Source organism: Echiichthys vipera, assembly GCF_963691815.1.
Source record: "Echiichthys vipera genome assembly, chromosome: 11".
NCBI classification, from domain to species: Eukaryota; Metazoa; Chordata; class Actinopteri; order Perciformes; family Trachinidae; genus Echiichthys; species Echiichthys vipera.
The window spans coordinates 5,001,895-5,029,874 of record NC_139836.1 but is presented as its reverse complement, the minus strand read 5'-3'; the positions used below and the strand labels follow the sequence as shown (position 1 = coordinate 5,029,874).

The 27,980-nt window shown below is 45.1% G+C and overlaps 2 protein-coding genes across 2 annotated transcripts; one reads left to right on the top strand and one right to left on the bottom strand.

Annotated features, from left to right (window-relative positions):
• LOC310953711 (TBC1 domain family member 12-like) lies at positions 1-27,980 on the bottom strand. The gene is made up of 13 exons (XM_083922837.1): positions 26,613-27,980; positions 18,139-18,274; positions 12,667-12,788; positions 11,394-11,476; positions 10,909-11,026; positions 10,704-10,810; positions 10,053-10,136; positions 9,849-9,943; positions 7,796-7,867; positions 7,446-7,574; positions 7,085-7,194; positions 5,623-5,881; positions 1-4,704 (listed from the first exon to the last, which is right to left on the bottom strand). The coding sequence occupies exons 1-13, from the start codon at positions 27,908-27,910 to the stop codon at positions 4,633-4,635; spliced, it is 2,685 nt and encodes an 894-aa protein (XP_083778963.1). The 5' UTR covers positions 27,911-27,980; the 3' UTR covers positions 1-4,632.
• LOC310953901 (uncharacterized protein) lies at positions 11,678-12,522 on the top strand (the record flags this gene model as incomplete). The annotated part of the gene is made up of 3 exons (XM_083923163.1): positions 11,678-11,689; positions 11,951-12,076; positions 12,412-12,522. Coding segments are annotated over 3 exons (249 nt in total), but the record flags the coding sequence as incomplete, so codon positions are not given.

Below are 27,980 nucleotides of genomic sequence, written 5' to 3'. Positions count from 1 at the left end.
GTAAGGCATCATGAAAAAACAACAACTGTACACTGAAGTTTGACTAAAAACAAAAACAAAACAAACATTAAAAGCCAAATTAATTTACATGAGAGTATAAAATACAACCGATGAGAGCGAGGATGAATCTTAAATAAGATGGAAACATGAAACACATGAGGGGGGGGGGGGGGGGGGGGGGGTATATTATTCTCATCTTCCCTCTGCAGCTGAATATTTCATCAGTGACCTGGAGCGGAGAGGCGAGACGGGGAGCGTTAAACCACAGCACACTGAATAAACGTCATTACTGTGATTATAGTTCAGTCTCTTCTTCCGTTCTGAGGAGTGTGAACGAGTGAAGATCAGCACAAACAGTCTTTTTCGCCTTCGTCACGTCCACGTTTGTCTGGTTTGGGACGTCGTTTTACTTCTCAACACTAAACGTACATCATCATCTGATGCTTTAGTCCAGCTCGTCCACTCGGAACGATCATCACTGAGCACAGACACGGAGAAACACACACGCTCGGGTTATAACTCGCTCTGTTGTGTAACAGTAGAATCTTCTAGAGTCTTAATTCTTTAGTTTTTAAGTTTGAGATCAGGGTTTAAACACTGACGTTGCATGGAGTCTCAGAGAAACAGAATATTTGTAATTAACGACATGACGACAGACATTCAGAGAGTGTGTCTCACACACACACACACACACACACACACACATTAATACTGAGATCAATCAAGAATTAACTGCTTAGAAGAAAAAAGGCCTTCAAATAAAATGAACATGTTGCTTTAACACAAAGACGTTTGAAGCTATAAATCAACAAATCTGTCGATGAACACAATTTGGTCAAAACCGATTCATTCATTCATTCATCTTCAACCTCTCGTCCCTGTCGGGGTCACATGGGGGCTGGAGCCGATCCCAGCTGACATCGTGCGTGAGGCGGGGTCCACCCTGGACAGGACGCCAGTCTATCACAGGACACATAGAGACGAACAGAGACAGACAACCATTCACACCTACGGGTGATTTAGAGTCATCAATGAACCGAACACCTGCACGTCTTTGGACTGTGGGAGGAAACCGGAGAACCCGGAGAAAACCCACGCAGACACGGGGAGAACATGCAAACTCCACACAGAAGGGATTCAAACCAGTAACCCTCTCGCTGTGAGGCGACAGTGCTAACCACTACATCACCGTGTCACCCAAAACCGATTCAGAATCAACAAAATTAAACAGTTTGCTGCGAAAAATATGTTTTCGATGCAAATCGTGGGTTTTCGGAGCCACGTTCGAAGTCAGTTTAGCAGATAAAGAATATTTTAAGGGTCAAAAACCTCAAACGGAAACGTGTTGAGAGTCAGTCAGACTGCGATGAACCAGGCTGTCGACATATAACGATAAAAGACGTGAAACTGACAGTTGTGTTGAAACGAAGGACTCAAAAAGTGTTTTCATACAAAACAAATCAACCATAAATAAAAACCTAAAGCAGAGTGTTTGAAATCTGGAGAATGAACCAGTTAATGTGAATTTATCACCTTTAATCTGACTTTATCTTAATGGGGAAGTTCCTTTTCTGCATTACGTTGCGCTCCGTATACTTAATAATTAGTGTAACTGCTAACAGCTATGTTCACACAGTGCTAACTATTGATCCTCCCCGTCTCTGATCCATTATTAAAAACACAAGTATGCAGATCCACTGGAGGTGTTTGGAGAGTTTCAGATACACGAGAAAGTGATGTTTGTAACCGAGGAACACGTGATTTAGTCGTTGCTCATTCACAGACTTCAAGGACGTGCACTGGATGATGCACGTGTGTGTTACAGATGTTTTAATGTACTCAGTCTTATATGGAAAACACACACGTCACTTCCTCGGTCCCTAAATAGCCTTGAGTAAATAATGAGGTTAGTGTAAAGTCAGAGAGTTTCTGCAGGAACGTAAAGTAACTTTTAGCGTAAAAAGAAAAAAACAAATATTAAATCACATCCACTGAATGGAAACCACCTGCTGGAGTGAACACGGCAGTCGGCGCACACGCTGCAGCTGGAGGGCGGCGGTTTTGAGGCCTGCTCATTTTGCCGGTGGGTACGTGGAAAGTACTCGTCATCAGTAGTGTGTGTTCACGTGTGTGTGTGCGTTGGTTGTCGAGAGGTAGGGATGAAATGGATGTGAAGGTAACATTTGTAAATGTGTGTAAATCAAAGGAGTGTTGAACAAAGCGACAGGGCGGAGACGGAGGTGATGTAAAGCACTTTAACGGGCTGCAGACCTGACGGGGCGACGTTTACGTCTCTGTAAGGTTAAAGTTCAGATCTAAGAAGTTCATACATGGATCACCTGGTGCTTCAACTCCTTCTTTGTTGCTGTGGTCATTGTTTAAGAATGCTTATACACTTGCGTTAAGGGACGTTTGTGTGCGCGTTAAGTGTTGGTCGTGTCCCTCCTTTAGAAGTGAACGCTGCCTACGGGGCTGTAACTAAAGATTAGTGTTTTATAAAGTCTTTTCTCGATCAACAGATTCGTTTTCTAATTGTTTCAGTTCTAAAAACAATTCATCTGCAACTTTTCTGACACTCAATTCAATGTTTTTCAGTAAAAATGCCAGAAACTCACTGGTTCCAACCTTTTTAACGTGAATATTTGTGACGTCTGTGATTTCAAAATGAACATCGTCGGGTTTCAAATCGTTGCTCAAACCACAAAAGCAATTTGAAGACGTCACTTTTGCTCTTTTCTGACACTTTTTTAAATGATTAATCAAGACAATAATCCGCAGATTCATCAATAATTTCATGATTAATCTATAAAATGTCAGAAAACAAGTCTAATTTCACAGAGCAGCCCCAGTGATATGGTTTTATATTCATATCATATAAAGAAAAGCAGAGAAATGTCCCATTTAAGAAGCTGGATCCAGAGAACGTTACTATTAATGAATGATGACAACAGTAATAATAATAATAAACCGGGCGGCAATTTAGCACCGTTTTTTGACTAAATGCTGGTAAAATATGCAAGTGGCTGCTCAAATTGCACCGTAACAAATGATTAAAGGGCGAATCCTTTCAGCAGAAGTAGTGACGGTGGTTAATGAGCAAACTCTGAACTGAACGTTACAACAGAGGAACGTTTGGAAGAGTTACGTTGAGGCAAAAATCATTTTAAACGAGTACTGACCTCCTCCCTTTCTCCAAGAAAGATGCTTCGGGCGTTCTTTAACGTTTCGACAGAACGAGCAAAAACAAGTTCTGCTGCAAAGACTTAAAAAAAAACACTTGTAGAAGCTAAAAAGCCGTTTGTTGCTCTGGTATCTGCGTGACGTTTATATCTATGCTCTAACCGGCATCTCGGCCGTCTTGTTTAATCCCCTCTAACCACTGAAGGAGTTCATGTAGTTTTTACGCCTCTGGAAACCAGGGTCGGTGATGTCGGTGATGTCGGTGATGTCGCTGCAGTGCTGCGTGTCTAAAGTGCTCTGAGGGTAAATCTGGATCCTTCTAAAACATCCTCCTGGCTCACTGTGGTTCCTGTGCGACATCTGTACGGATCATTTTGACCCAAACTACACTAACAAAAGCTGATGCGTGTGTTTTTAACGCCTTTGGAGCCACGTTTCATGAACATGTTGATGGATTAGCAGCAGAGATTTTCTAAATTTTACTCTAAAACATCTAAAAAAATCTGGTTGAACACGAACAATGATTTCCCCGTATACGGTTTGATTTATATATTCAGGATTAAAGTATCGAACACGTGTAGAAAAAGACTTGTTGAACCCAGTGGGTCAATAATTAATAATTAATCTCCTGTAAAAACATCAAAATCACGTAATATTCAGTCTGCTTGTACTTGATCAGATCTCGGTTGTGCAGAATCTAATTAGAAAGACTATAATGTACAAAATGACTCTGCGTGACCCTAACTTCCTGTATCCTGTCGGGGGTTTTGTTGCCTACGGATGAACATCTTTAAAAAGCTAGGAGGTTAAAGTGGGACGCTAATTTATCCGCTACAACCGGTATATTAGCATCCGCCATGCTAACGCAGATTCCTGTCTTTTTTTTTAGATCCAGATTCTAAAAATGCAGCAAATTAAAAAGAAAATAGTGTGAAATCATAAAACCTACGAGGACCTACGTTAATAATTAAACCCCAGAGGTCATTTTCGAAGCCTCCAGAAAATCATTAGCACCAAAATTAGAATTGGAGTCTTTGAGAATTACACAGGGGCTCAGTGCTCGACGTTAGTGGTGTTTGAGTCCCGACGCGGAGGAAGAATTTCCAAAAGCGAGTTAGTTTTCCCTCCGAGCCGGCAGCAGAAATAACACAGAATATTCTCTGAAAGTCCGCTTTAATGTCCAGGTTTAGTGAAGCTGGTGGGATGTGACACTGCTGCTCAAACGACCAGTCGCTTCCCCCAAATCCGTCTGTGAAATACTGACAACGGCTGCTGAGGTTTAGAGTTAACCAACCGCTTTGGTTCCAACACGGGTTTCCTCCTCCAGCTGAGCGGATGCTGCTGCTGAGGCCAGGTGTCAAAAGTCTGACGTCGCCTTCGCGGCTGGCTCACGTTCAGGTCGAGCGCTCACGCAGCTGAGGAAAAGTAGCATCATCTAGAGGTTAGCTAGTGTTAGCTTCTCAAAGCCGGGCTGGTGTTTTTGTCCGTCTCTTTATTTCCGTCCTTCATCAACGCAGCAAAAACCTGAGAAAACAGAGAAAGTCGAGTCAAATTTTATTTATATACAAGAAAGTGCTAAGTAAGTGCAGTAAACCTAGGAATGACCAGAGAGATAAGGTAAAATAATGCAAAAGAGAGAAGATTTAAAAGGTAACCAGGGGACACTAAGCACTGGCACTTAGGGCGCAACCACACTGTCCATCCGTACCGTGCCCCAGCAAAAGTCAGGTTCCTTTGACCAGTGTGAGTGCAACTGTACCGCGTCTAGGAGCGGTACAGTTGCCGACCACGGCCCGTTTGGGAGAGGTGGGCTTTAGTAAAGCACGTTTGCACATGTACGAGCACAAGAACAAGCACGAGCACGAGGCCTACGGCGGTTCTGAGGTCATTTCCTGTGCGCCTGTTGGGACATAGAAAAAAGAAGGAGGGACCATGCGCGGACATTTCAAACAATGGCGGTGAAAGGTTCACGTTGGTGTGATGCGGAGGTGGAGTGTTTACTGCAGATTTGGTCGATGAAAAGATTCAAAAACAGTCGACAAGACGCACAAAAACTCCGAGGTCTACGGAAAGATCTGGAAACAAAGCCACGCATCGCCATGACGTCATCAATGCGTGTGACGTGTTACGGCGTGATGACGTATAGGCAGCAAGAAGCATTCTCCGAGGCCCAGGTAGTGTGAGTACAAACGGGCCTGGAGGGGGGGACAAGGACCCTAAAGCACGGGGCACGGGACGGAGGAACAGTGGGAGGGCGCCCTTAACGGAGACACTAAGTGAAGGCGAGAAAATGAATCAGTACTTTTCATTTTAAACAAAATCACTAAATTCCTAGTGAAGACATTCACAGCTTTTTTAAACACAATCTGCAATAAAAACAATTACTGTCCCATTATACACAGGAAGGTCATTTCAGCCCTGAACTCTGCGTGTGACGCCGACCTGAGCCCAGCGGCGGTTCCTGCTGATCATGTGTGTGTTGGCCATGGCGGTGAAGAGCGTGTGCGCCTGCAGGTCCTCCGGCAGGCGGGTCAGGAACTGAGCGATGTGGATAAAGTCCATCTGGAGCAGGACTTCCTCGAACAGACGCAGGATACCCAGCCCCGTCCGAAACAGGCTCTCCTCCCCGTCCCGACAGAAGACGTCCCACACCCGGCACGCCACGTCCAGGGGGAGGGACTTACTGTACAGAGTGAAGATCCTGGACAGAGACACACACAGACTTTACTTTACTACATCAAAGGCTCTTATTCAAAGTTAGTACTCTGTCGTACGTAATTGCTTATTACAGGAAGCTGTGAATAAAGATTTAAAAAAAATAATAAATTAGCAATTATACAATTTTATCACAGAACAATAAGCTGAGGTTTGATCAGGTGTTTTTAAGCTGCTCTCGATTGATAGTTTAAAACTTTTTTGTATAGTTGCACTGTCGTTATTTGCTGCTCTGTGTGCCCTGAATTGCCCCCCGGGGACAAATAAAGTTTTTTGAATTGAATTGAATTGAATCTTTGCCTCCGATCACAAACTTTCCTGTGACTTTGTATGCATTTGTGCGACAAACACCAAAAAATTATAAATATGTATTCTACAACATAACACCCATCCCCTTCACTCCACATACATCCCCAGCAGCAACCTGACCTGGAGAAAGAACTATTTTTCCTCTTAAACTCCTGAACTTTTATTCAATTAATTTGTTACTGTTGATGGTTTCGTTGACTTTTTCTGTCTCTGTGTGACGTGATCGAGGCATTTTCAATAATGGTATCAGCACCAGAACAACTCTCATTATAATCCAATAATATCATATTCTGAAATGAGTACTTTTACTTTTGGTACTTTAAGTACATTTTAATGCCTATATTTTTGTACTTTTACTAAAGTAACAGACTTTTACTTGTTACAGCGTATCTTTACTCTACTACGTTACTTTAACTTCATTAAAATATGTGAAGACTTCCTCCTCCAATGATGATGAATGATGTTGATTTCCCATGTTAACACCAACAGTGTTAGGCCTAGTCCACATGAACACGGTATTTTTTTTTAAAACCGAACTTTTATGGCCCCCGGTTAAAAAGTTCCTTCACACATGAAACCGCAAACTCTGCCTCCGTCAGCTGGTCACGTCTAGAACGCTCCTCAAGTCTCCATGGATACAACTGACTGTTTACCGTCGCACAGTGTGACGTCAAACAATGTCGACAAAACATTGTGGTTTTCCTCAGTTTTCCTGTCCACACATGGCGGCTGAAACCGGACTCTGGTTACAATAAACTCCAGTTTCAGGAGCCCACAACTACGGTTACGTGTGGATGAAAGGCCGAACCGTGCAGAGAAACACACGGTTTCAAAAATACCTGTGTTTGTGTGGACGGCCCCCAAGTCTGTAATAACTCACCAGTCGATCAGATAGAGGTCAGGGGTCAGGTTGTTGATTTGAAAGTGGCTGAAGAGACGAGGCAGATTCTCCTCAAAGAAAACCTCAAAGGCTGCAAAATACTTCAACATCTGAGAGAGAGAGAGAGAGAGAGAGAGAGAGAGAGAGAGAGAGAGAGAGAGAGAGAGAGAGAGAGAGAGAGGAGAGAGAGGGCAGGAGAGAGAGAGAGAGAGAGAGAGAGAGAGAGAGAGAGAGAGAGAGAGAGAGAGAGAGAGAGAGAGAGAGAGAGAGAGAGAGAGAGAGAGAGAGAGAGATGAAGGACGGGGTCATATATAAATAAACTGAGCGACATGAACAGCAGTTGTCGTGTCCTTGCGTGTACCAGCTCGTGGTCCACTCTGAAGAAGGCCATCTGACAGGGTTTGTTGAGCAGGTTGGCGAAGGTGATGAAGGCTTCGGCCTCCTCCAGGTTGAGGATCAGCACAGCAGCGATGAAAGACATGCCCTGGACCTGAGAGACCGCAACAACACAGACTCCAGATAAGCACTAAAAGACTGAAGATGGGGATGATCTCTTTTTATTTAAAATGACATTGAGTTCTGAAACACTGACACGATTTCTGCTGTCTGAGACAAACATAGAGAAATCAAACCCTGCAGCATAAAAAAGGAATACAATTCTGTCCTTAAAAAACTGAGTATTTATCATTTTGAGGATCAAATCAGACTCACGTAGCCAATGTCAGGTCTGTAACAGGTGTACGCCCCCAGCACACTGTGGAGCAGGTCGTGGTAGGGACCACCCTGCAGAGTGGGGGGAAAAGAGAGTTCAGATTCAGGCTCTGTTTACACGACAACGCTTGCGGTGAGAACGATGAAATATTTTATCAGATGTGCGTTTCGTTTAGACGGTGACGGCATTTTTGGGGGTTAAAAACGTGAAAAAGGTAAAAACACTAAAGTGAGCTCTGATCTGCTCCAGCGTTGCGTTTGCGTGTAAAGGTAAAAACACTAAAGTGAGCTCTGATCTGCTCCAGCATTGTGTTTGCGTGTAAAGGTAAAAACACTAAAGTGAGCTCTGATCTGCTCCAGCGTCGTGTTTGCGTGTAAAGGTAAAAACACTAAAGTGGGCTCTGATCTGCTCCAGCGTTGCGTTTGCGTGTAAAGGTAAAAACACTAAAGTGAGCTCTGATCTGCTCCAGCGTTGTGTTTGCGTGTAAAGGTAAAAACACTAAAGTGAGCTCTGATCTGATCCAGCGTTGTGTTTGCGTGTAAAGGTAAAAACCCTAAAGTGAGCTCTGATCTGCTCCAGCGTTGTGTTTGCGTGTAAAGGTAAAAACACTAAAGTGAGCTGTGATCTGCTCCAGCGTTGTGTTTGCGTGTAAAGGTAAAAACACTAAAGTGAGCTCTGATCTGCTCCAGCGTTGTGTTTGCGTGTAAAGGTAAAAACACTAAAGTGAGCTCTGATCTGCTCCAGCGTTGTGTTTGCGTGTAAAGGTAAAAACACTAAAGTGAGCTCTGATCTGCTCCAGCGTTGTGTTTGCGTGTAAAGGTAAAAACACTAAAGTGAGCTCTGATCTGATCCAGCGTTGTGTTTGCGTGTAAAGGTAAAAACACTAAAGTGAGCTCTGATCTGCTCCGGCGTTGTGTTTGCGTGTAAAGGTAAAAACACTAAAGTGAGCTCTGATCTGCTCCAGCGTTGTGTTTGCGTGTAAAGGTAAAAACACTAAAGTGAGCTCTGATCTGCTCCAGCGTTGTGTTTGCGTGTAAAGGTAGAAACACTAAAGTGAGCTCTGATCTGCTCACGCTGGCTCTCGTGGCGTACGTGTTTCCGTAACATCCATGTGCAGAGTTCAGGTAAACAACAACAAACACGTGGGACCGTTTCCATCAGTGGGACGTTCAAGTGTCCTGGGTGGAGCCGAGGCGGTGGGAGGCTGCAGACCGTGCTGCAGATCCCTGTCACACTGTACGGCGTCCTGCTTCTCCGCTGTTAGGGAGAGAAGGAGAAGGACGTTTCCCAGCATGCACCAGCTCTGGGTGCTGTTGTGTGGCGGCGCTTCACAGCTCCACCTGCACACCTGACGTGCATACTACATCCAATTTACACACTTTTGTGTAACCGTATGCACGCAGATTTCCCCCAAAGACGCTCGACTAAACGCTTAACGCTAAACGAATAAAAAGTGAGAATGCAACGCCACTTTAGTGTTTCCTTTCTACATCGTCTTCATCTAAATGGTAAATGGACTTGTACTTATAATGGACTTGTACTTATAAAGCGCCTTTCTAGTCTTCTGACTACTCAAGGTGCTTTCACAGTGTTTGTCACATTCACCCGTTCACACAGACATTCACCTTGATGGCTGTGGACATCTACAGACCATCTAATCTGATCTAACCATTCACACCACATTTACACACCCATGCGCAGCACGGGGAGCAATTCAGGGTTCAGTGTCTTGCCCAAGGACACTTCGACATGTGGACTGGGGGGAGATGGGGATCGAACGACCAATCTCTCGAACAGAGGGCGACCCACTCTGCCACCAAGCCACAGCCGCCCGCAACACGGCCAGAGAGAAAGACGGACGGAGGAGGACGAGAGGGAGACAAGGAGGAGATCAGGAAGTGACCGGGATTAACTGTTGTACTGTATATATATATATATATATATATATATATATATATATATATATAGAACACGCACGCACGCACACACACGCACGCACGCATACACGCACGCACGCACGCAGTCAGTCAGCGCCTGTTACAGCTCAAATACCTTCTGGAAGATGAAGAGTGAGGGGAAGGTTCTGGAAATGTCCAGTTTGATGAGGTCCAGACTGGACTCTCTGTCAGCCAGAGACGCTCCTCCATCTGACAGGAAAAACACACGAGAGGAAACGTTTAAACATTTTTAGATGGTTGATGTCTAACAGATTTAGTGTAAAGAGTTTTCAGAGGTCGGGCTGGCGCCGCGTCGTACCGCTCTCGTTGTCGTTGACTGAACTGGTTTCGCTGTAGCTCCTCCACTTCTCTTTGGCTCTGGACAGAAAGATCTCATACAGCTCTGCACAGAGAGGAACACACAAACCACAAATCAGGTTTGAACTTTGACGTGACAGAAAAGATCAATCACGTACATGAGAAGACTTATGTCTGATGAATCACCTGCATTAGTACAATCACAGAAGAAGAAGAAAGAAAGAAAATGGAAAGATATTTTCTGTACATCTTTGCATGAGTTATAGTCAGAACTGAAACCAGACAACGCTGCACGTCGGTGGGTGCATCTCTGCGTGATTTTACAAAATACGGAGGACCGAGAATAGAACCCTGAGGAACCCCGCGAGTAATAATAAACAATGTCAATGGGAGGATAATGTTGCTTTGAGCCTGTTTGCTGACATGTAGAACAAAGAACTGGATGAACCTGAACTGAAAACAAAAAGACAGACTTCATGTCACATTTTCATTCTTGGCATTTAAACGCTGACTTCTGTTAAAAGTTAAATTATATGTACCTGATGCAGGGTTTTTCTACCTGGATGTTACCGTAAACAGTGTGATCGGGTCTATAAAACACTATAATAATAAATATAATAATAATAAAGCACTTTGAATGAACGGTTTGTACCTGGTGTGATGTTGAGCTCGTTGCCAATGGCGAGGCTCCACACTCTTCCTCTGACACTGGGAGGAAGTCCCTGCCACCAGAGCTCCCTGACTCGCCTCGTTGCCTTCCTACACACACACACACACACACAATGAGCAAAATAAACTTGGTGCAACACGCGCACACACACACACACACACAGAGAAAAGGAGCTGCGGAGACATACATGGTGTCCCAGTGCGGCAGGATCTCGTTGTTCCAGACGACCATGGCGTTGGAGATGCTGTCCTCTTGTCGGTGTCTCTCCTTCATCTGACGCTTCTTCCTCTGGGCTTCCTTCATCTCTGAGGGAAAAGAGACGCAGATTGAGAGAGACGGTGCCACGTTAAGTCTTTGCTCCGAGTCTGTCTGAGCCGATCAAATCAAAACAGCAGCGACTCTGCGCCAAACAAAGTGGGGAAAATAGTTCCTGCCAACAAACACGTTATTGTTTTTTTGGCAAGTGAGGTAAAGATAAGCTCTTGGCATTTGCTGCGTGCGTGTGTGTGTGTGTGTGTGTGTGTGTGTGTGTGTGTGTGTGTGTGTGTGTGTGTGTGTGTGTGTGTGTGTGTGTGTGTGTGTGTGTGTGTGTGTGTGTGTGTGTGTGTGTGTGTGTGTGTGTGTGTGTGTGTGTGTGTGTGTGTGTGTGTGTGTGTGTGTGTGTGTGTGTACCTCTCCTCTTGGCTCCTGCCACCATTTCCTCGTACTCCATTTTGTGCCTCTGAGTTTCCTCCAGAGACTTGGCAGGAAGGTTCCTGACGGACAGAGAATCAGACACTTAGTCGGGTCTTTGCTGACCTCCAGAGTTTAACTCTTCGACTCGCTGCAGTGAAGTACAGGTGAACTAAAAGGCTACATCCACATTAATGCATTTTTATTCAAAAACAAAAACAATCTCTGTCCACACAAGTGATTTAGCTCCAAATCAGACATAATCATACTAACTCCATACTAACATGCCTGGAAAGGTAAGAACAAAAGAACAGCAACGTTTTTAATGTAATTATGTCAGGTTAAAGAAGAAGAAGAAGAAGAACAAGAAGAAGAAGAACAAGAAGAAGAACAAGAACAAGAAGAAAAGGAACAAGAACAAGAAGAAGGAGAAGAAGAAGAACAATAACAAGAAGAAGAAGAAGAAGAACAAGAAGAAGAACAAGAACAAGAAGAAAAGGAACAAGAACAAGAAGAAGGAGAAGAAGAAGAACAATAACAAGAAGAAGAAGAGCAAGAAGAAGAAGAAGAACAAGAACAAGAAGAAGAACAAGAAGAAGAACAAAAAGAAGAACAAGAAGAAGAACAAGAAGAAGAAGAAGAAGAACAAAAAGAACAAGAACAAGAAGAAGAACAAGAAGAAGAAGAAGAAGAACAAAAAGAAGAAGAACAAGAAGAAGAACAAAAAGAAGAACAAGAAGAAGAACAAGAAGAGCAAGAAGAAGAAGAACAAGAAGAAGAACAAGAAGAAGAAGAACAAGAAGAAGAAGAACAAGAAAAGAACAAGAACAAGAACAAGAAGAATAACAAGAAGAATAACAAAAAGAAGAACAAGAAGAAGAACAAAAAGAAGAACAAGAAGAAGAACAAGAAGAAGAAGAAGAAGAACAAAAAGAACAAGAACAAGAAGAAGAACAAGAAGAAGAAGAAGAAGAACAAGAAGAAGAACAAGAACAAGAACAAGAAGAGCAAGAAGAAGAAGAACAAGAAGAAGAAGAACAAGAAGAAGAAGAAGAAGAAGAAGAAGAAGAAGAACAAGAAGAAGAAGAACAAGAAGAAGAAGAACAAGAAGAAGAAGAACAAGAACAAGAACAAGAAGAATAACAAGAAGAAGAAGAAGAAGAAGAAGAAGAAGAAGAAGAAGAGTTCCTGTAGCAGTTAATAAGTCAAACATGAAACCAACATCCGTCCCCTTTCCTCAGACTGAACGAGAGCGTGTGGGTTTGTGACTCACGAGGGCCGGTCCTCCAGGATCAGCGCTGTGGTGGAGAGAGGCTCAAACTCCAGGTTCTTCCTCCGTCCTCCTGCGGCCGCGGGCAGCTGTGGACACGAGGACACGTCCGGGTCCTTCTCCTCCTGTGGACACAAAGAGGCCGTCACAGGAAGTCCTCCACGCGTAACGTTCCTCTGGCTTCTTAAATACGTCGTTCTGCAGAAACCTCAATGAGTATCTATGATACACATCAGTTCTTCTTCTTCTATGGTTAGTGAAAACTGTTCGTTTCTGACCACACTTTAAATGGGACAAGTGATAGACTGGCGTCCTGTCCAGGGTGGACCCCGCCTCACGCACTATGTCAGCTGGGATCGGCTCCAGCCCCCCATGACCCCGACAAGGACAAGTGGTTGAAGATGAATGAATGAATGAATGAAAGTAGAAGGACGTAAAATGACGAGTGATGAAAAATCCGTATTTTAAGAATCGTTTTGATCTCGTGATGCATTCAAAGAACGTCAGAAAGTTGGAAATCTTACAATAATGTCTGTTATTAGAGTTTCTCACTATGATATTTATTATTGTTATAGAAAACATGCTTTTCCCAACGGCTCACTCCATGACTCTCACCTTTGTGCCTCTGACACTGGATTAGCAGTTTGTAAACTAGTCCTTTTATCTTCATTAGGACAACAACATCAGTGTCTCCCTGAGCAGAAAGGCTCTTAAATATCATAAATATCAGATCATTGCAGAAAAATACACAGAAAAATAACTGTAAAGCAGCCGGGACCTGCAGTACTTAATGTCTTTGGTTCATTTTTTGGGTGTTTTGAGATGTCGTTGACAAAAACAACTCACCAACAGGTCCATTATGATTCTCCGTTTGTCACATGATCTCTCTCAGCAGACGGAGTTTACCCAGTTGTCACGGCGTTGTAGACGTTTAAAAGATTTATTTTTGCATGCTGCTGTTTTCCAAATTAACAAATGAAATCTGCTGTTGACTTTTAAGCCAAACATTGTAAAAAATACTTCACAGAGCCAGGAAAAAAATGTCACTTTGAACAACTACAAGTGAAGTTTCATGACAACAGAGAGAAATCCGTCTGCAGAGGACAACAATTATTTCCTCCCCGAGGAAATTTACTATTATTTCATGTTTTCATTTCAGGCTCTGAATTATTTTACAAGATCATATTTGTTGTGAAAGTGATGCAGATACAATTTCAAGCACTTTATCCAAAATTCATGCACTCTTTAAACCCTGAAAACATAAAGATTCAAGCACCTACGAACACGAACCCTGGATACTGTGTGATGTGTTGTGAAATATTAAAGTATTTCTGATTCTGAATAAACCGGATTTACTGTTAAAGTCGTCTTTGTTGTTAAGGTTTTATTCTAAATTAAGTTTATTAAGTCATCTCTTTGTCACAAAATGTTTTTATGTGTCATGTAAACCCAAACAATAGAGATGTTATAGCAAACCGCAATCTGCAAACAGCTATTGTGTGAACGCACACACACAAACACACACACACACACACACGCACACACACACACGCACACACACGCAGTTATTGTTCATCAGCTTGGGCACAAAGACACAACGTCAGTTTACTGGAGGGAAGGCTCTGCAGAGAGTCTGACTAAATCTCCCTCTGTGAGCATATATGTGGTGTGAACGTGCATGTGGCCTACACGGGCTGCTCCCTGAATGTCAATGTGTGTGTGTGTGTGTGTGTTCGTGTGAGCGTGCACTCGAACGCTTGAGGGCCAACGGTCGAAGCGATGCACAATGAACAGTTTCATTCGCAGGAGCGGCGGGGCAGCTGTGGGTCGACAACAACACAACAAGCCTTTCATACGTGGATCTCTGAGCTTCACCAGCAGAGGGAGACAGAGGTCAGAGTCGGACTCTGGAGACGGAGAATTCAGCTGCTCTGGCATCAGTTTCATGGAGTGAAAGTCAGTGTGTCTAAAAATCATGTGACTGGTGTGAAAGCAGAGTTTTTACAATGAAATCTGCAGCATCTGTGCATCTGTGCATCTCCTGGAAGCTAAATATAAATAATTGCGCACTAAAGGGAAATTAGCTCTCCACCTTCTGCTCCAGACGTTTCATTTTCATTCTGTGGTATATTTTACAATTTACTGTGAATTAAGGATTTTTTTGGACCAAACCACAGTTGGTGATTGTTGAAAGGGTAGAAAGAAGTTTTATTTTGTTTCTGCAATGACACCTACAATGATCTGCAAGATAAAATTACCTTTTCTCCCCAGTGCAAAACCACCAATGGACTCTGGTGGTTTTGCAGTTTATTTTTCACATTGTACTCACATTTCCATCAAATCGGGGTTGGTGACTGTTAGTTATTAGTCTTTCTACTTTTCCAAGAGGGGTTTGGAAGAGAGACACTTGAATTCAGAAGGTGTAAAGTTGTATTTTTCTGTCAGAATGTGTCTTTTCTTGACAGCTTTGTGTTGCAAACGCATGGCTTGAACATCTCTTCGCTGCCCACAACACCTGGATGCTGTTGAACAGCTCTAGTTAAAATGGTTCCAGTTCCTTCCAAAGGCATTATGGGGTCGAAGTCGGCACTCTGTGCAGACCGGTCAAGACACATTTCTCGGCCGGTGTGGTGCACGGGGGCGTGGTCACGTTGTAACAGGAAAATGACAAACATAAACTGTGGATCCTGGAAGAATACTATTGTCTAAAATATCCCTGTATGCTGTAAGATTTCCCTTCACTGTTGAACCATAAAAATCACAATCCAAAGACCTTCATGGGTCCTCTTGGTAGCCACGTCCACATACGTTTGGCTTTAGAGTGCATAGCCGAAGATCTGCAGTAGATGTTAGCGGCAGAGAAATCTCTGCAGTCAACGGGACACGATTTACACAAGCAGGCTGGTTTACATTAGTAGTGTTGACCAATCACGTTTGAGCGGGCTTTGGTTGCAAAAGTGGTGGAACTGCCACTGCCGCTTTTGTCTGACAAAGATTGAGCTTTTGTTATAATTTATCCACATTCGTTTCCTCCAACTCCATTCTACGCGACCGTAAACAATGACCGCGGTTCAGAAGAGGAAGTCGTGACCCGGATATCCGCCGGCTGCACCGGAAAGTTGTTGCCCTGCAGAGCCCCAATTTGTCTTACAACAGATGGACGATGGCTTCAAACAGTAGATTGGCAGAGGAGTAGTCTGGTGTACATCAGTGGATTACAGGCTCTCTCCTCCCATTCTGCTGTGTCCACTTTATTTTTCCAGGGGTTAGCACCACCAACAACGATTTTGATTGGTTTAAAGAAAGTGTTTTTCCTTCTGTACCACAATAACTCTACAATGAGACTAGTAGAAGAGGCACAATAAGATGCAAGCTGCAGAATTGAGTTACAGTGGAAATCATGGGGGCGGATCAGAATCACAGTGGTTGTCATTATGACAGCGTTCCTTTGTCGTCCCTCTGAGCCTCAAAGGAAACCGTCTGAGTGAAGTCAGCCCTCCTCTTCCTTCTCCTCTTCCTTCTCCTCCACATTTCGTGCCTGACGTGTCAACTAACTGGAGCCAAACCACATCTGGACGGCTCCTTTTCCTGATGAATCATCTGACTCTGGCTGCCATCATGTGAGCAGGGAGAGCACAAAGACCAGCGGCTGTCAGGCGGTGTGCTGTTAGCTCTCAGCCCGTCTCCTCCGCCTTCACGCTGCGCGGTGAGGTCGGAGGTCCGCCCTGGAGCTGGAGCTGGAGCTGGAGCGAGGACAGCAGGGATTTTGCCGTCTTCATTGAGAGGACACAGTGGCACAGCTGCTTCCACAAAGAGTTTTAGAGTTTGTCTGATATGAAAATTAAGCCTCATCTAATTAAATTCAACCTGGGAGAGAAAAGCTGCTGCTGCAGAGAGTGTGTGTGTGTGTGTGTGTGTGTGTGTGTGTGTGTGTGTGTGTGTGTGTGTGTGTGTGTGTGTGTGTGTGTGTGTGTGTGTGTGTGTGTGTGTGTGTATGAGAGAGACACCACCTGCTCTAGATGACAGGAGAGAAACAGCTGTGTGTGTTTAAGCGTGTATGTGTGTCCTTTCTGGCAGAGCCTTATACAACGCAGAAAGTGGGGGATAGAGGGTTGAATTGTGTGTGTGTGTGTGTGTGCGTGTGTGTGTGTGTGTGTGTGTGTGTGTGTGTGTGTAATAATCTGCATTCGCAGTTGCAGGCAGTGTGTGGAAGTTACCTAGCAACCACATAAACTCCCGTACATACGCAGTTAATCCTTTTTACAGTCTCCTTCCAGCCGCCGTGTCGTACGTAAACAGACGCAGGCGAACAGCGTTAGCCTCTGGAGACACACGCACGCAGCGTCGGAGCAACCGATCAAACGTCTCTCAGAGCGGATGACACGCTGCACTTCACTCTGTGCGCTTTAATTATCTGAGGCAGAATCAGACGTTATCTTCAACTAGGGAAGCACAGATCTACCGTCCGGACCTCGTCAACATGTCTGTAAATAAGATCCTATTCACCGATGTTTACCTGTTATGTGGCATCACAAACGGCGTCTAAATGTTGTGTTAAAAGGTTGAAAAGCTTTTGGAGAAGAAGGTTATTATTATTATTATTATGATTAATATTAAAGGTACTCTTTATATATTAGATATTTGTGTGCTGCTATATTAATGTTGTGAATATTGAGTAAATTGAGTAAATTTTAAACTCGTAAGCCTCAAATTGCATTAAAAATAGTTTTATACTCAGGTTTTAATCTTTTCAAAGGTCCATTTCAAGCATTTTCAAGCACTTTATCCAAAATTCAAGCACTCTTTAAACCCTGAAAACATAAAGATTCGAAGCATCTGTACGAACCCTGGATACTGTGTGGTGTGTTGTGTTTACGGATGCTGCTAAGATTCCTCGTATTAATTATTATTATTTAAAATTGTATTTTATGAGTATTTAGTTTTTATTTAATAATTAATAATATATACATATATTCTTTTTAATTTAAATGTGTTTTTCCCAATGCTTTTTATGTGAAGCACTTAAAATAAAATAATTAAAATGACTGTTGTTGAAATGTGCTATACAAATAAACTTGCCTTACAGTTACACTTTAAATATGAAGCAGAATCTGGACTTTATCTTCAACTATGTCTAAAAACATTAATACAGGTGTGTGTGTGTGTGTGTGTGCGTGTGCGTGTGTGTGTGTGCGTGTGTGTGTGCGTGTGTGTGTGTGCGTGTGCGTGTGTGCGTGTCCCTTTGTGTGCGGTGAGCGGGAGAGCAAACCGTTTTCCGACCACAGTGAAAATGTTGTTTTTTAAAGGCTAAAACCTTTTAAAAGGACTGAAGCAGAACATAAAACACGCTTTCTATTTTTAAACACATTTTGACTTTACAACGATCTGAAAATGTTTGCATCACACAAGTCGGAAACGACCCTACATGGTTTCAAATCCATCCCGTGACTACGTGAGTGTGTTCGAGGAGCCGACCTGCTCTGTGGACAACGGGGAGTCGGGCTCTGCAGCTGGATCGTCCTCTCTGGCTGCCGTCTTGCCAAACAGTCGCCACCCTGATGCATTGTGGGACGACACCTTGGGCTCTTTGGATTTCCTAGAAAACAGGCTCCTGAAGGAGAGACGGAAACAATGGGTTTTATTAGTATTATAACTTTATAACTGTCATACTGAACACGTTCGGAAGTTTAAAGAGGACTGGACTCCTGACTCATAACATATCTTTGCTGAAACACACCTTAAATCACAAAGTGTGTGTCTGTGTGTGTGTGTGTGTGTGTGTGTGTGTGTGTGTGTGTGTGTGTGTGTGTGTGTGTGTGTGCAGCAGGGTGAGATGCTGTTTGTCCCGATGTAACTCTGCTGTGAATGATATGATCGCTGCAAGAAACCGTCTCCACACAGGAAGCCACGTGTCCAAAACATAAAAGCAAAAATCCAAAACGTGTCTTTTCCAACAGCAACGAGAGGAAAAAAGTTTCCACGTGCTGCAGGTCGGGCTGAACCTCACCGACAGAGATGTGACTTGATCTGTGGTTCTAGACTGAAGTTTATACACGAAGCTCCACATAGAAAATAACTATTTTAGTGAACATCCAGCAGTGTTCCTGTTCATTATGTTACAGGTCACATAAGCCACCTTGCCATTTTCTGGTTATTTTGGTCCCGGACCTGGAGCCTGTTGTTGTCTCCGTTTCCATAGCGATTTAAAAACCCACAAAGATTAGGCAAATTAGTCTGCGGGCGTATGAGAGCTGGTGGTCGCCCGCCCGTTTCATCTAAAAGACACGTTATGTTTTGTCTCGCTGTGACGACATGAAGCTGCTGCTGCTGCTGTTACTGCTGCTGCTGCTGCTGCTGCTGTTACTGCTGCTGCTGTTACTGCTGTTACTGCTGCTGCTGCTGTTACTGCTGTTACTGCTGCTGCTGCTGCTGCTGCTGCTGCTGCTGCTGCTGCTGCTGCTGCTGCTACTGCTGCTGCTGCTGCTGCTGCTGCTGTTACTGCTGCTGCTGCTGCTGATACTGCTGCTGCTGCTGCTGTTACTGCTGCTGCTGTTACTGCTGCTGCTGCTGCTGCTGCTGCATGGTCTTTACAGCTGACTCAGGATGTAATGAATGAACACCACTACCACAGCTCGACCCCACGCGCTCTTTTTTGTTTTTCCATCAGCAAAACTTGTGGATAGATAGTCGATACTAAAGTGGAGCTCAGCGTGTGTCTTTACAGGAGACTAGATAAAGGCGTTTAAAAGTGTTAAAGTGTAATTCCGGCGCAAAAGCATCCGTTTTTTATCATCTTTTTCTGCACTTACGTACATCAAATCAGCCATCTCATCTCCATCTCCATCTCCAGCAGCTTTAGCAGGGGACCCCAAACTTCCCTTTCCCGGGCCACATTAACCAGCTCTAACTGGGGGATCCTGAGGCGTTCCCAGGCCAGTGTGGAGATCTAATCTCTCCACCTGGTCCTGGGTCTTCCCCGAGGCCTCCTCCCAGCTGGACGTGCCTGGAACACCTCCCTAGGGAGGCGCCCAGGGTTCATCCTTACCAGATGATCCTGAACCACCTCAACTGGCTCCTTTCAACGCAAAGGAGCAGCGGCTCTACTCCGAGTTCCTCACGGATGGCTGAATCCCTAAGTCAGAATCCAAAGCGGCAGAATAATAATTCAGTTCCTCCAAAACAAATGGAGGAGGAAAAAAGCATCTGGTTTAAAGAGTGAAGACATAACGTGGTGGATTAATCCCTCATCATCATTCAGACCGCAGTCGTGCAGCCGCAGCAGTTTTTTAAGCGACGCTGGAGGAGGAAAAAGGTGCCAGATCGACAGTTTTGCATTTCAGTGGAAGAAGAGTCTGCTGGTCAGCGGGGGAGAAGAGAAAGAGGGAAGGAGGGAGAGGAAGTGGAGGAGTTATGAAAAGGAAGTGGACACACACACACACACACACACAGTCAGCGCTGTGGCCCAAGCAGACAGCAAAGCAAATATTATTCCTCGTCTCTCTGCAGGCTCGACTTTCTCCTCTCTGAAGTGTTTGTGTGAGTGAGACTCAAGAGTCAAGTGTCAAGAACAAGAGCTTCCTCTGAAGACCACACGTGGACGTCTTCATGACCTCAACATTATCACGAATACATAACAATTACTTACATTATGAAATGGAAAAGACCACGTTTATGCATGAACACGTGCTTTAACAGTCAACAAAACAGGTGGGTAGTTTGAATTAACATCAGATTTTATGAACTCTTCACGTGTTTTGTGTGGAAATCTTATTTTGTAAAGATGAATGTGGTGGAGTGAAAGTAGCAAGCGTCTTCGTTCTTGTTCTTGTAGTTGTGCAACAAGTGAAACAACACATCAGGAATAGAAATGAGGAAGTTGTTTTCTCAGGTTTGGGCCCATTTGGTCGGGTTTTACCCACTGGAGGGAGCTGCTCTTTAAATCTAATCACTCACACTCTTTATTAAATTAGACCACTGGGTTTCAAACCGTGGCACTCAAATTCTCTCTGGTTGTACTCGAACGAATCTCCAAAATAAAAAAAGGACCCATTAATTAATTAATTAATATACTATAAAAGTGGTTAGCACTATCGCCTCACAGCGAGAAGGTTCCAGGTTCGAATCCCGGCTGGGGCCCTTCTGTGTGGAGTTTGCATGTTGTCCCCGTGTCTGCGTGGGTTTTCTCCGGGTTCTCCGGTTTCCTCCCACAGTCCAAAGACGTGCAGGTGTTTGGTTCATTGATGACTCTAAATCACCCGTAGGTGTGAATGGTTGTCTGTCTCTGTTCGTCTCTATGTGTCCTGTGATAGACTGGCGTCCTGTCCAGGGTGGACCCCGCCTCCCGCCCAATGTCAGCTGGGATCGGCTCCAGCCCCCCCCCCCGTGACCCCGACAGGGACAAGAGGTTGAAGATGAATGAATGAATGAATGCATTTCCTCTCATATTTTTGTTTCTGGAAAGTTTCCAGCAATTTACCAAACATGTAGCGCCCCTTTGCGACCCCAGCTGTGACAGGCTACCTACAGTGTCTCAACCACATTTTAAGAACGCTAAAGGAAACTGGAAAGAAGGAAACAATGACACCTCATGGTATGTTTGATCAAATAGCTCAGTCGTGTAAATAGAGCCGCATTAGATAGATAGATAACTTTATCCCCGAGGGGAAAGAAGGTCATCGTAGCAGCGGAACAAAACAATCAGAAGTACAAAAAATAACATTCAATATAAAATACAAAATATGAACTACAATAAAAGTACAGTATCGCAGATAAACACTATATTACAATGTACTATGTGGATTTTAAGGTGCATTTCAGTGATAGGTCACTTCGAATAATGTGAGTTTATTCCCTGAGTGTTGCTGTGAAAAGAGCTAAACTGTGATGGAAGAGAGTCAGCAGAGGTAAAAAGATTGGTTTGAAAACACTGACACGTCCGTTCTGATGCTAACCCTTCCTGCAGAGTGGCTGTGGCTGAAGACAGTAACAATAAATAATCTTCTGATTAGAAATAAACCTTCCTGTCCGTCGCTGAATAGTGTCGGCCTACGCTGCTGTAATTTAACATCGGTCTTAGTGGTGGTACGTCAGGTACAAAGTTAAACCCTAACACCACTGAATTAGACTTTTTGTTTTTGTTTTGATGCCTTTTTGACAGTACAGATGAAAGTGGGGGAGAGAGAGAGAGAGAGAGAGAGGGGACGACACGCAGCAAAAGGCCGCGGGTCAGAGTCGAACCAGCGCCGCTATTGTGAGGACTCAGTACACGGGGGCGCCCATAAGATCGACTTTGTGGCTGTAGTTGAAACACCCTGAAAGATCCAGAGGATGAAACAGTGAAGCTGCTACTGCGTCAGTGAAATAGAGTAAACGGATGCATCGGCCTCCTGGAGACATCAAAAAGAGCCCCTAGCGTTGTTAGCATGTCAGACACAACAGGTTGGTTGTCACTGTTCATACTCCAGCACGAGGAAGGTTTCCCTTTATTCACGCTGCTGCTCAGATCAGAAGCAGCCTTGTTCTCCCGGCGGTGTCACACACCTGCAGCTGCTGATTTAAACTTTAAAAAGACAACGTGGCTCGTTTTTTGTTTTGCAGAGCTGTAAATGCAATGTGACAGGCACAGTGGGAGCGCGAGCGTGTGATAGCATCTAACCTAATTCCCTAAGCGGAGTGCACAGGATGTGTGTGTAAATAATTAACCGCGGAGGTGATTAGAGCTAATTTAATTCCCAAGCATGAAGCGAAGGTAAATTAATGGGAATGAACAAAGGGAATTGGCGAGGGGGCAAACCAGAAAAGGTCGCAGTCATAAATTTAGAAAGATGCGTTGCTGATGTTTCATCGGTGTGTTTCTGGGCCGTGAACCAAACCAGCGACCGCTCCAAACCAGCGACCGCTCCAAACCGTGCCGTTCCTTCCTCTGTGCCAAGACTCGACTTGTTGCAAGCAGATACAGGTTTCTGTTTGTTGTTTTGCATCACACACACGGTCAGAAAAACACGCCGACCTAGATAAAAGAGCCGATAAGAAGCACTGAGGTGCAATTTCTATTCCTTTTTATTAACGGTTCTCAGTTCCTGTCCATAATGGACAAATCTGTAAAACGCCGTCCACAAAGAATCGTGCACAAGTGCCACTTTCAATGTTGTGTTTATCAGAAATAAGTCATTCAGAAGGGCAAAAAAACATTAAAGATCCCTAATTGACTAATGAAATCTTAGTCGACTAAGGAGCACTGTAGTTTAGAGATGGATATATTTAACTTTGAGTCTTGAACTCTGAGGAAAAACAGGCATTTTGAGGGTAAAGCTACAGGATCTTGTGCAAAAATGAGATTTATTCTAGTGCGATAAATACTCTGATTCTAGTGTGACATGTTTGTTTGCTGCAGTTGTTTTGTTTTAAGGAGTAGCGCTCTTGATTTTGTTGTTTTCTGTACAATGACACTAAAGGTTTTGTATTTTATTCTCTGTAAATGTTAAAACAACCAGAGACAAAAGGAAAAGTAGAAGGTTTTGTCTTGTCGAGCTGCTCTGGGCTGACAGCTGCAGTTAAACTAAAGTAGGATTCCTGATTCACTGAGCGTCCTCTAACCCTCGGCGCTGTGCACCAAACAGCCAGCGTGGAGGTTTTCTCCTCGCCGTTCCTTTCCGTCTGTCTGCATTCCCTCTGAGACGCCGTGACATTGGAGCCAGCTGCTGAGGGCCGGCGTCCAAACCAAAACCAGACCCCGACACAGACGGAGATTTAACAAACAGACATTTTCCTACGGCTGCCAATCACGCAGGATTGTGCTGCTTCAGTAACCAAACAGAAAGACGGATCCCTCCGGCTCTAAAACTCTGTCTTTTACAGGAATGTTGTCGAGTCGTACTGGATGAACACACGTTAAGTCAAAGGTATTTACTGCATTTAAATCATAGGGCGAAAGATGGGTTTGAAGGCCTCCTGTGAGCTGTTTAAACCGGTGTCGATGTGTGTTAGCCTGACAGAAAAACCAACATCACATTCATTAGCCGTTAGCCGTGTTGAGGAGGTGACCGGGCTTATTCGCTTAACTCATAATAACATTTCCATTCGACACAAACGCCATGGCAGTTAACTCTGCGTCTGTGAAGTCGCCTGAAGAGATACTTCAGTTCTTCTGTACAGCTGCATCCATCTCCTCCACACTGGCTGCAGTTTTCCTGGCTCTGGGACCAGAAAACGACGTCCCCATTTTTAATCCCGACGGTCATCGATGAGCACAACACCAGATCTGTTTGAATGACTGAGTGAATCTGAGATGTGGGGGACAACTGAGACGTCTAGAAACAGTTAAACGTCTCTGTGTCACCAGTCGGACGCCGTTCGCTGGGATTAGCCCTCTCCGGACGGATCCGGTCTGATTAAAGTCGGATCACGGTCTCAGACGAAAACGTAATGATGGAGGTTTATCAGCATCACGGCAGGTTTGTGAGGAAAAAAATCTTTTAACATGGACTTGGTTTGGTAATGTCCACGGCTTAAACCGTTACCCAGATGTGCAGGTCAGTGGTGAGTCACCGGTGACCTACACCCTCTGATGACTCCATGCCACTCCACTGCCTGACCCTGTGGGGGAAACTGCTGATATTGGAGTTTCTCTCAATGAACAGCGTTTTAATTTAACCCTGTCTATGGGTCTATTTATTAGGTTGTCGTAATGCTAACGTTGATTTAGCTGTTTACTGGGTCTCTGTGCCCAACCTCAAGGTGAGCCCAGTGCAAAAAGCTCATGTAAAGGCCCCTTAGGCATCATTTCCTGCATTATATCTATATGAATTTTCATATCAACGCATATCGGACCACTTACACGCCAGAAACAATATGACTGACACATCGGTCTGGCTCTAACCAACCAACCACCTGTGAGTGTGGTTGTTCAGACTCGACCTGAAAAGGATCAGGTGGTGTGACAGAAATAAATACATATTTCAGGAACTGAGAGAGCGTTTTTCACACCCAACAGGCAGACGGCCATGACGCGTCTGCTGCTGCTGCTGCACCGTGGCATCGTGCACGGGTTAAATGGTGTGATGGTGGGGCAGAAGCAGAGGGAGCAGAGGGAGCAGAGGGAGCCGTGGATGTGGGCTAAGCCCCGAGGAAAGAGGCTGCACTGAGTCAACGCTCACCGAGCTCTGCTGTATCACTTACCGCACATCCACAGAACTGGGGCGTGATTAACGCGCAGGCTATCACGCAGCTCGGCCCCAGACTGCAGCTCAGAGTTTCTATGAAAAGAAGCTGATATGTGTCAAATGGACAGGTGAGTCGGCCGGCTAACATCCTCTTTAATCCCTCTGTGAGAACAGAAACTGATATGAAATATGGAATTAACACGCAGAATCTCTGCCCCTACTACGCGTTTTCATTTCCAGTGCGAGGGATTAGAAATTACACCATTAAAAGTGAGATTTCCGCAGGAAGAATCGGATTACTTGCTATATATTAAACAACATATGAATAGTAAACTAGGTAGAGGCTGGAACTTGTGGTGGGGGACAATATATTAAATATATATTCTATGTATAACGGCTCGTTCTACGTGACATTTCAGCGTAATTTGCTGATGTGTTTCATTGAATCCTTTTCATCCTCAGTGTTCAGGAAGCTCTGTGTGCACTTAAGCTAGTTTGTGTGCAAAAGAAACTTCAATAAATGTTTGTTTTTAAGAGATGTTGAACGTTGAATGGGGTCAAATGGACCCTAAAAATAACAGGAGGGTTAATAACATGATCCAGACCAGGTTATGAGAGGAGATGGGAGCTGGTCGAAAGGTTCACGTTGGTGTGATGCGGAGGTGGAGTGTTTACTGCAGATTTGGTCGATGAAAAGATTCAAAAACAGTCGACAAGACGCACAAAAACTCCGAGGTCTACGGAAAGATCTGGAAACAAAGCCACACATCGCCATGACGTCATCAATGCGTGTGGCGTGTTACGGCGTGATGACGTATAGGCAGCAAGAAGCATTCTCCGAGGCCCAGGTAGTGTGAGTACAAACGGGCCTGGAGGGGGGGACAAGGACCCTAAAGCACGGGGCACGGGACGGACGCACAGTGGGAGGGCGCCCTTAAAGTCAGCTGAAGGTCAGGTTAAATGACCTCGAGGTCATCATTCAGAGAGCGTTGGTTGTTAATATCCCTGTTTGTGGTGAAATAATACAAGCAGCAGAATATGAGGTAAGCTGCACCTAGGGAGGCGCCCAGGGTTCATCCTTACCAGATAAACAGCCTTTACCGTGTCATGTAAACTATTCATTTATTGAATTACCAGAGGACATTCTATACTGTGATATATTTCATTATAGGTATATGAAATGAACTATATCAGAATAATATAGCTTGAGTGAATGGCTGTGTGTGTGTGTGAGTGTGTATGTATTTGTGTATATCTGTGTGTGTATCTGTGTGTTTACACATCTGTGGGGGTGGGAGGTTTGTGTTTGCATGCTGTTTCTTTGTTCTTACACAAACATATGAAAAGTGCCACATGAATAAAGTTGATTTGAAAAGATTTGAGCCATAAGGAGAGGAAATTCTGCCCTTTAGATGTGGTTTATTTCTTAAAAATCAGGATTAGTGGGGGAATAATTTGTCTTTTTGAATATTCTAGTAAACAAACCCTCAGTTAATAGTAAGGATGACACTTGAGATGCATGAGGACGGATCCTCTTGGCTGGAATACACCAGGCCCTGAGAGTGTGTTTGGGTTAAAGTGGTGGTTGTTTGCAGCTTTGGGGCTTTTCCTGTGTGTGCACCACGTCACTGGACTGATTGTTGACACGTGTGTGATTCAGAGAGAAGAGAGGATTTTTACTTGTTTGTGTTAAAATGTGTTTTTCTGAACTTGTGTTTCTTTTATGCACACGACTGAGAACACTTTTACTTTTGCAGAGGACAACAATTCTCTGGTTCTTTCATTTACCTGGTGAAGAAATCAGCGATGCCGAACCTCTTTGGCATCAGCTTGGTGTCCGAGCTGTGGGTTTGCTCGGCCAGGTCCGGCAGCTGGTCCGGGGCGCTCTGCCTCCGACCCGCTTCCAAGGTGATCCGAAAGTCCTCTTCGTAGCCCTCGTCTCCAAAATAAAAGCCCCCATCGTCGTCAGGGGACAGCGGGGTGGCGTCACAGCTGAGGGACACCACAAGGTTGGGGTTAGTCCTCAGACTCTGCGGCCTGACGGGGAAACTGAGGTCACTGAAGTCGTCCTCGTACGCCCGGAGGGTGGGCTCAGAGAGCGGGCTGTCGCCGTTCATGTCGGCGGAGGGGGTTGACGGGTAAGGTGGGGGGAGTTTGGCACTTGATCCCAGGGTGGGGGGGTCCTTGGGTGGGACCGGGGCGGAGAGTTCGAGGGAGAGAGGGCGCTCAGGCGCATCCTCCCCCGGGCACTGAGAGGCCAGTGTCCCGCTGCAGAACCCCGACCCGGCCCCGTTTTCCTGCTTCGCCCCCAGGTCCACATGGATGTCGGTGTTGTTCTCGGGGGAATAGTCCGAGTCGGACCAGTCACATGTTGCTCTTGCGGCGGTCACGATGTGCAACCCCCCATTGCCAATTTTCACTTCCTCACAGTCCACATCACCATCGCATGAACCGCGTCTCTGGCCCAGAAGCACCGGGCTGGAAAACACCCCTGCGTGTTTGCAGAACCCCGGGCTGTCAACATCCCCGTTGGGCATATCCGCACCTGGACACTGGAGGGCCGCAGCGGTGCAGGCGCAGGTCCGCTGGTGCTTCCCCGAGCACGGCAGCCGATCCAGGGGGAGAGAGATCGCCTCTTCCTCTTCTCCGGGGGTAACAGCGTCGTCGGAATCAGGGGTTTCCCCCTCGCTCTCCCCGGCAGGACGCCGCCGCAGCATCTCCACTGAAACGCGACCCCCGAGCACAGCTGGACAGGAAGCGACTGTAGTCCCGGTGAGGCCGAGTCCTCCTCCTCCTCCTCCCGCCGGCTCCTCCGGACCGAATGACTCAGTGAATCCGTTCAGGCCGCCGCCGCAAACCCCCGAAATCACACAGCTGCCGGTCAACTGCCGCGGGAGGTATTCCTCCAAATCCAACATGATGTCCCGGTTGTTGTGTGGCGGCGGTTGTACCGAGCTGTCTCTGTTTACGTTAATCCAAAAATGACCCTTCCCGGCTTCCTGACCCCCGCTGACACCAATGTAATTTCTGTGCCCCCCTCCTTCTTCTTCCACTAACGACTCTCCGTTCTCCTTCGTCGTCTCCATGACAACTCAGTCCGTCGAGCGAGCCTCGCCCCCGGGCGTAGAATCCTGCAACGAGTCCTCCTGCCCGGTC

Excerpts from the sequence above, each read along its gene's own strand:
- LOC310953711 (XM_083922837.1), bottom strand. The coding sequence starts at position 27,910 with ATGGAGACGACGAAGGAGAACGGAGAGTCGTTAGTGGAAGAAGAAGGA. Across the intron at positions 18,275-26,612 it reads ATCGCTGATTTCTTCACCAG|GAGCCTGTTTTCTAGGAAAT; the intron begins GTAAATGAAAGA and ends TCTCTCCTTCAG. Across the intron at positions 7,195-7,445 it reads TCAGAGTGGACCACGAGCTG|ATGTTGAAGTATTTTGCAGC; the intron begins GTACACGCAAGG and ends TCTCTCTCTCAG.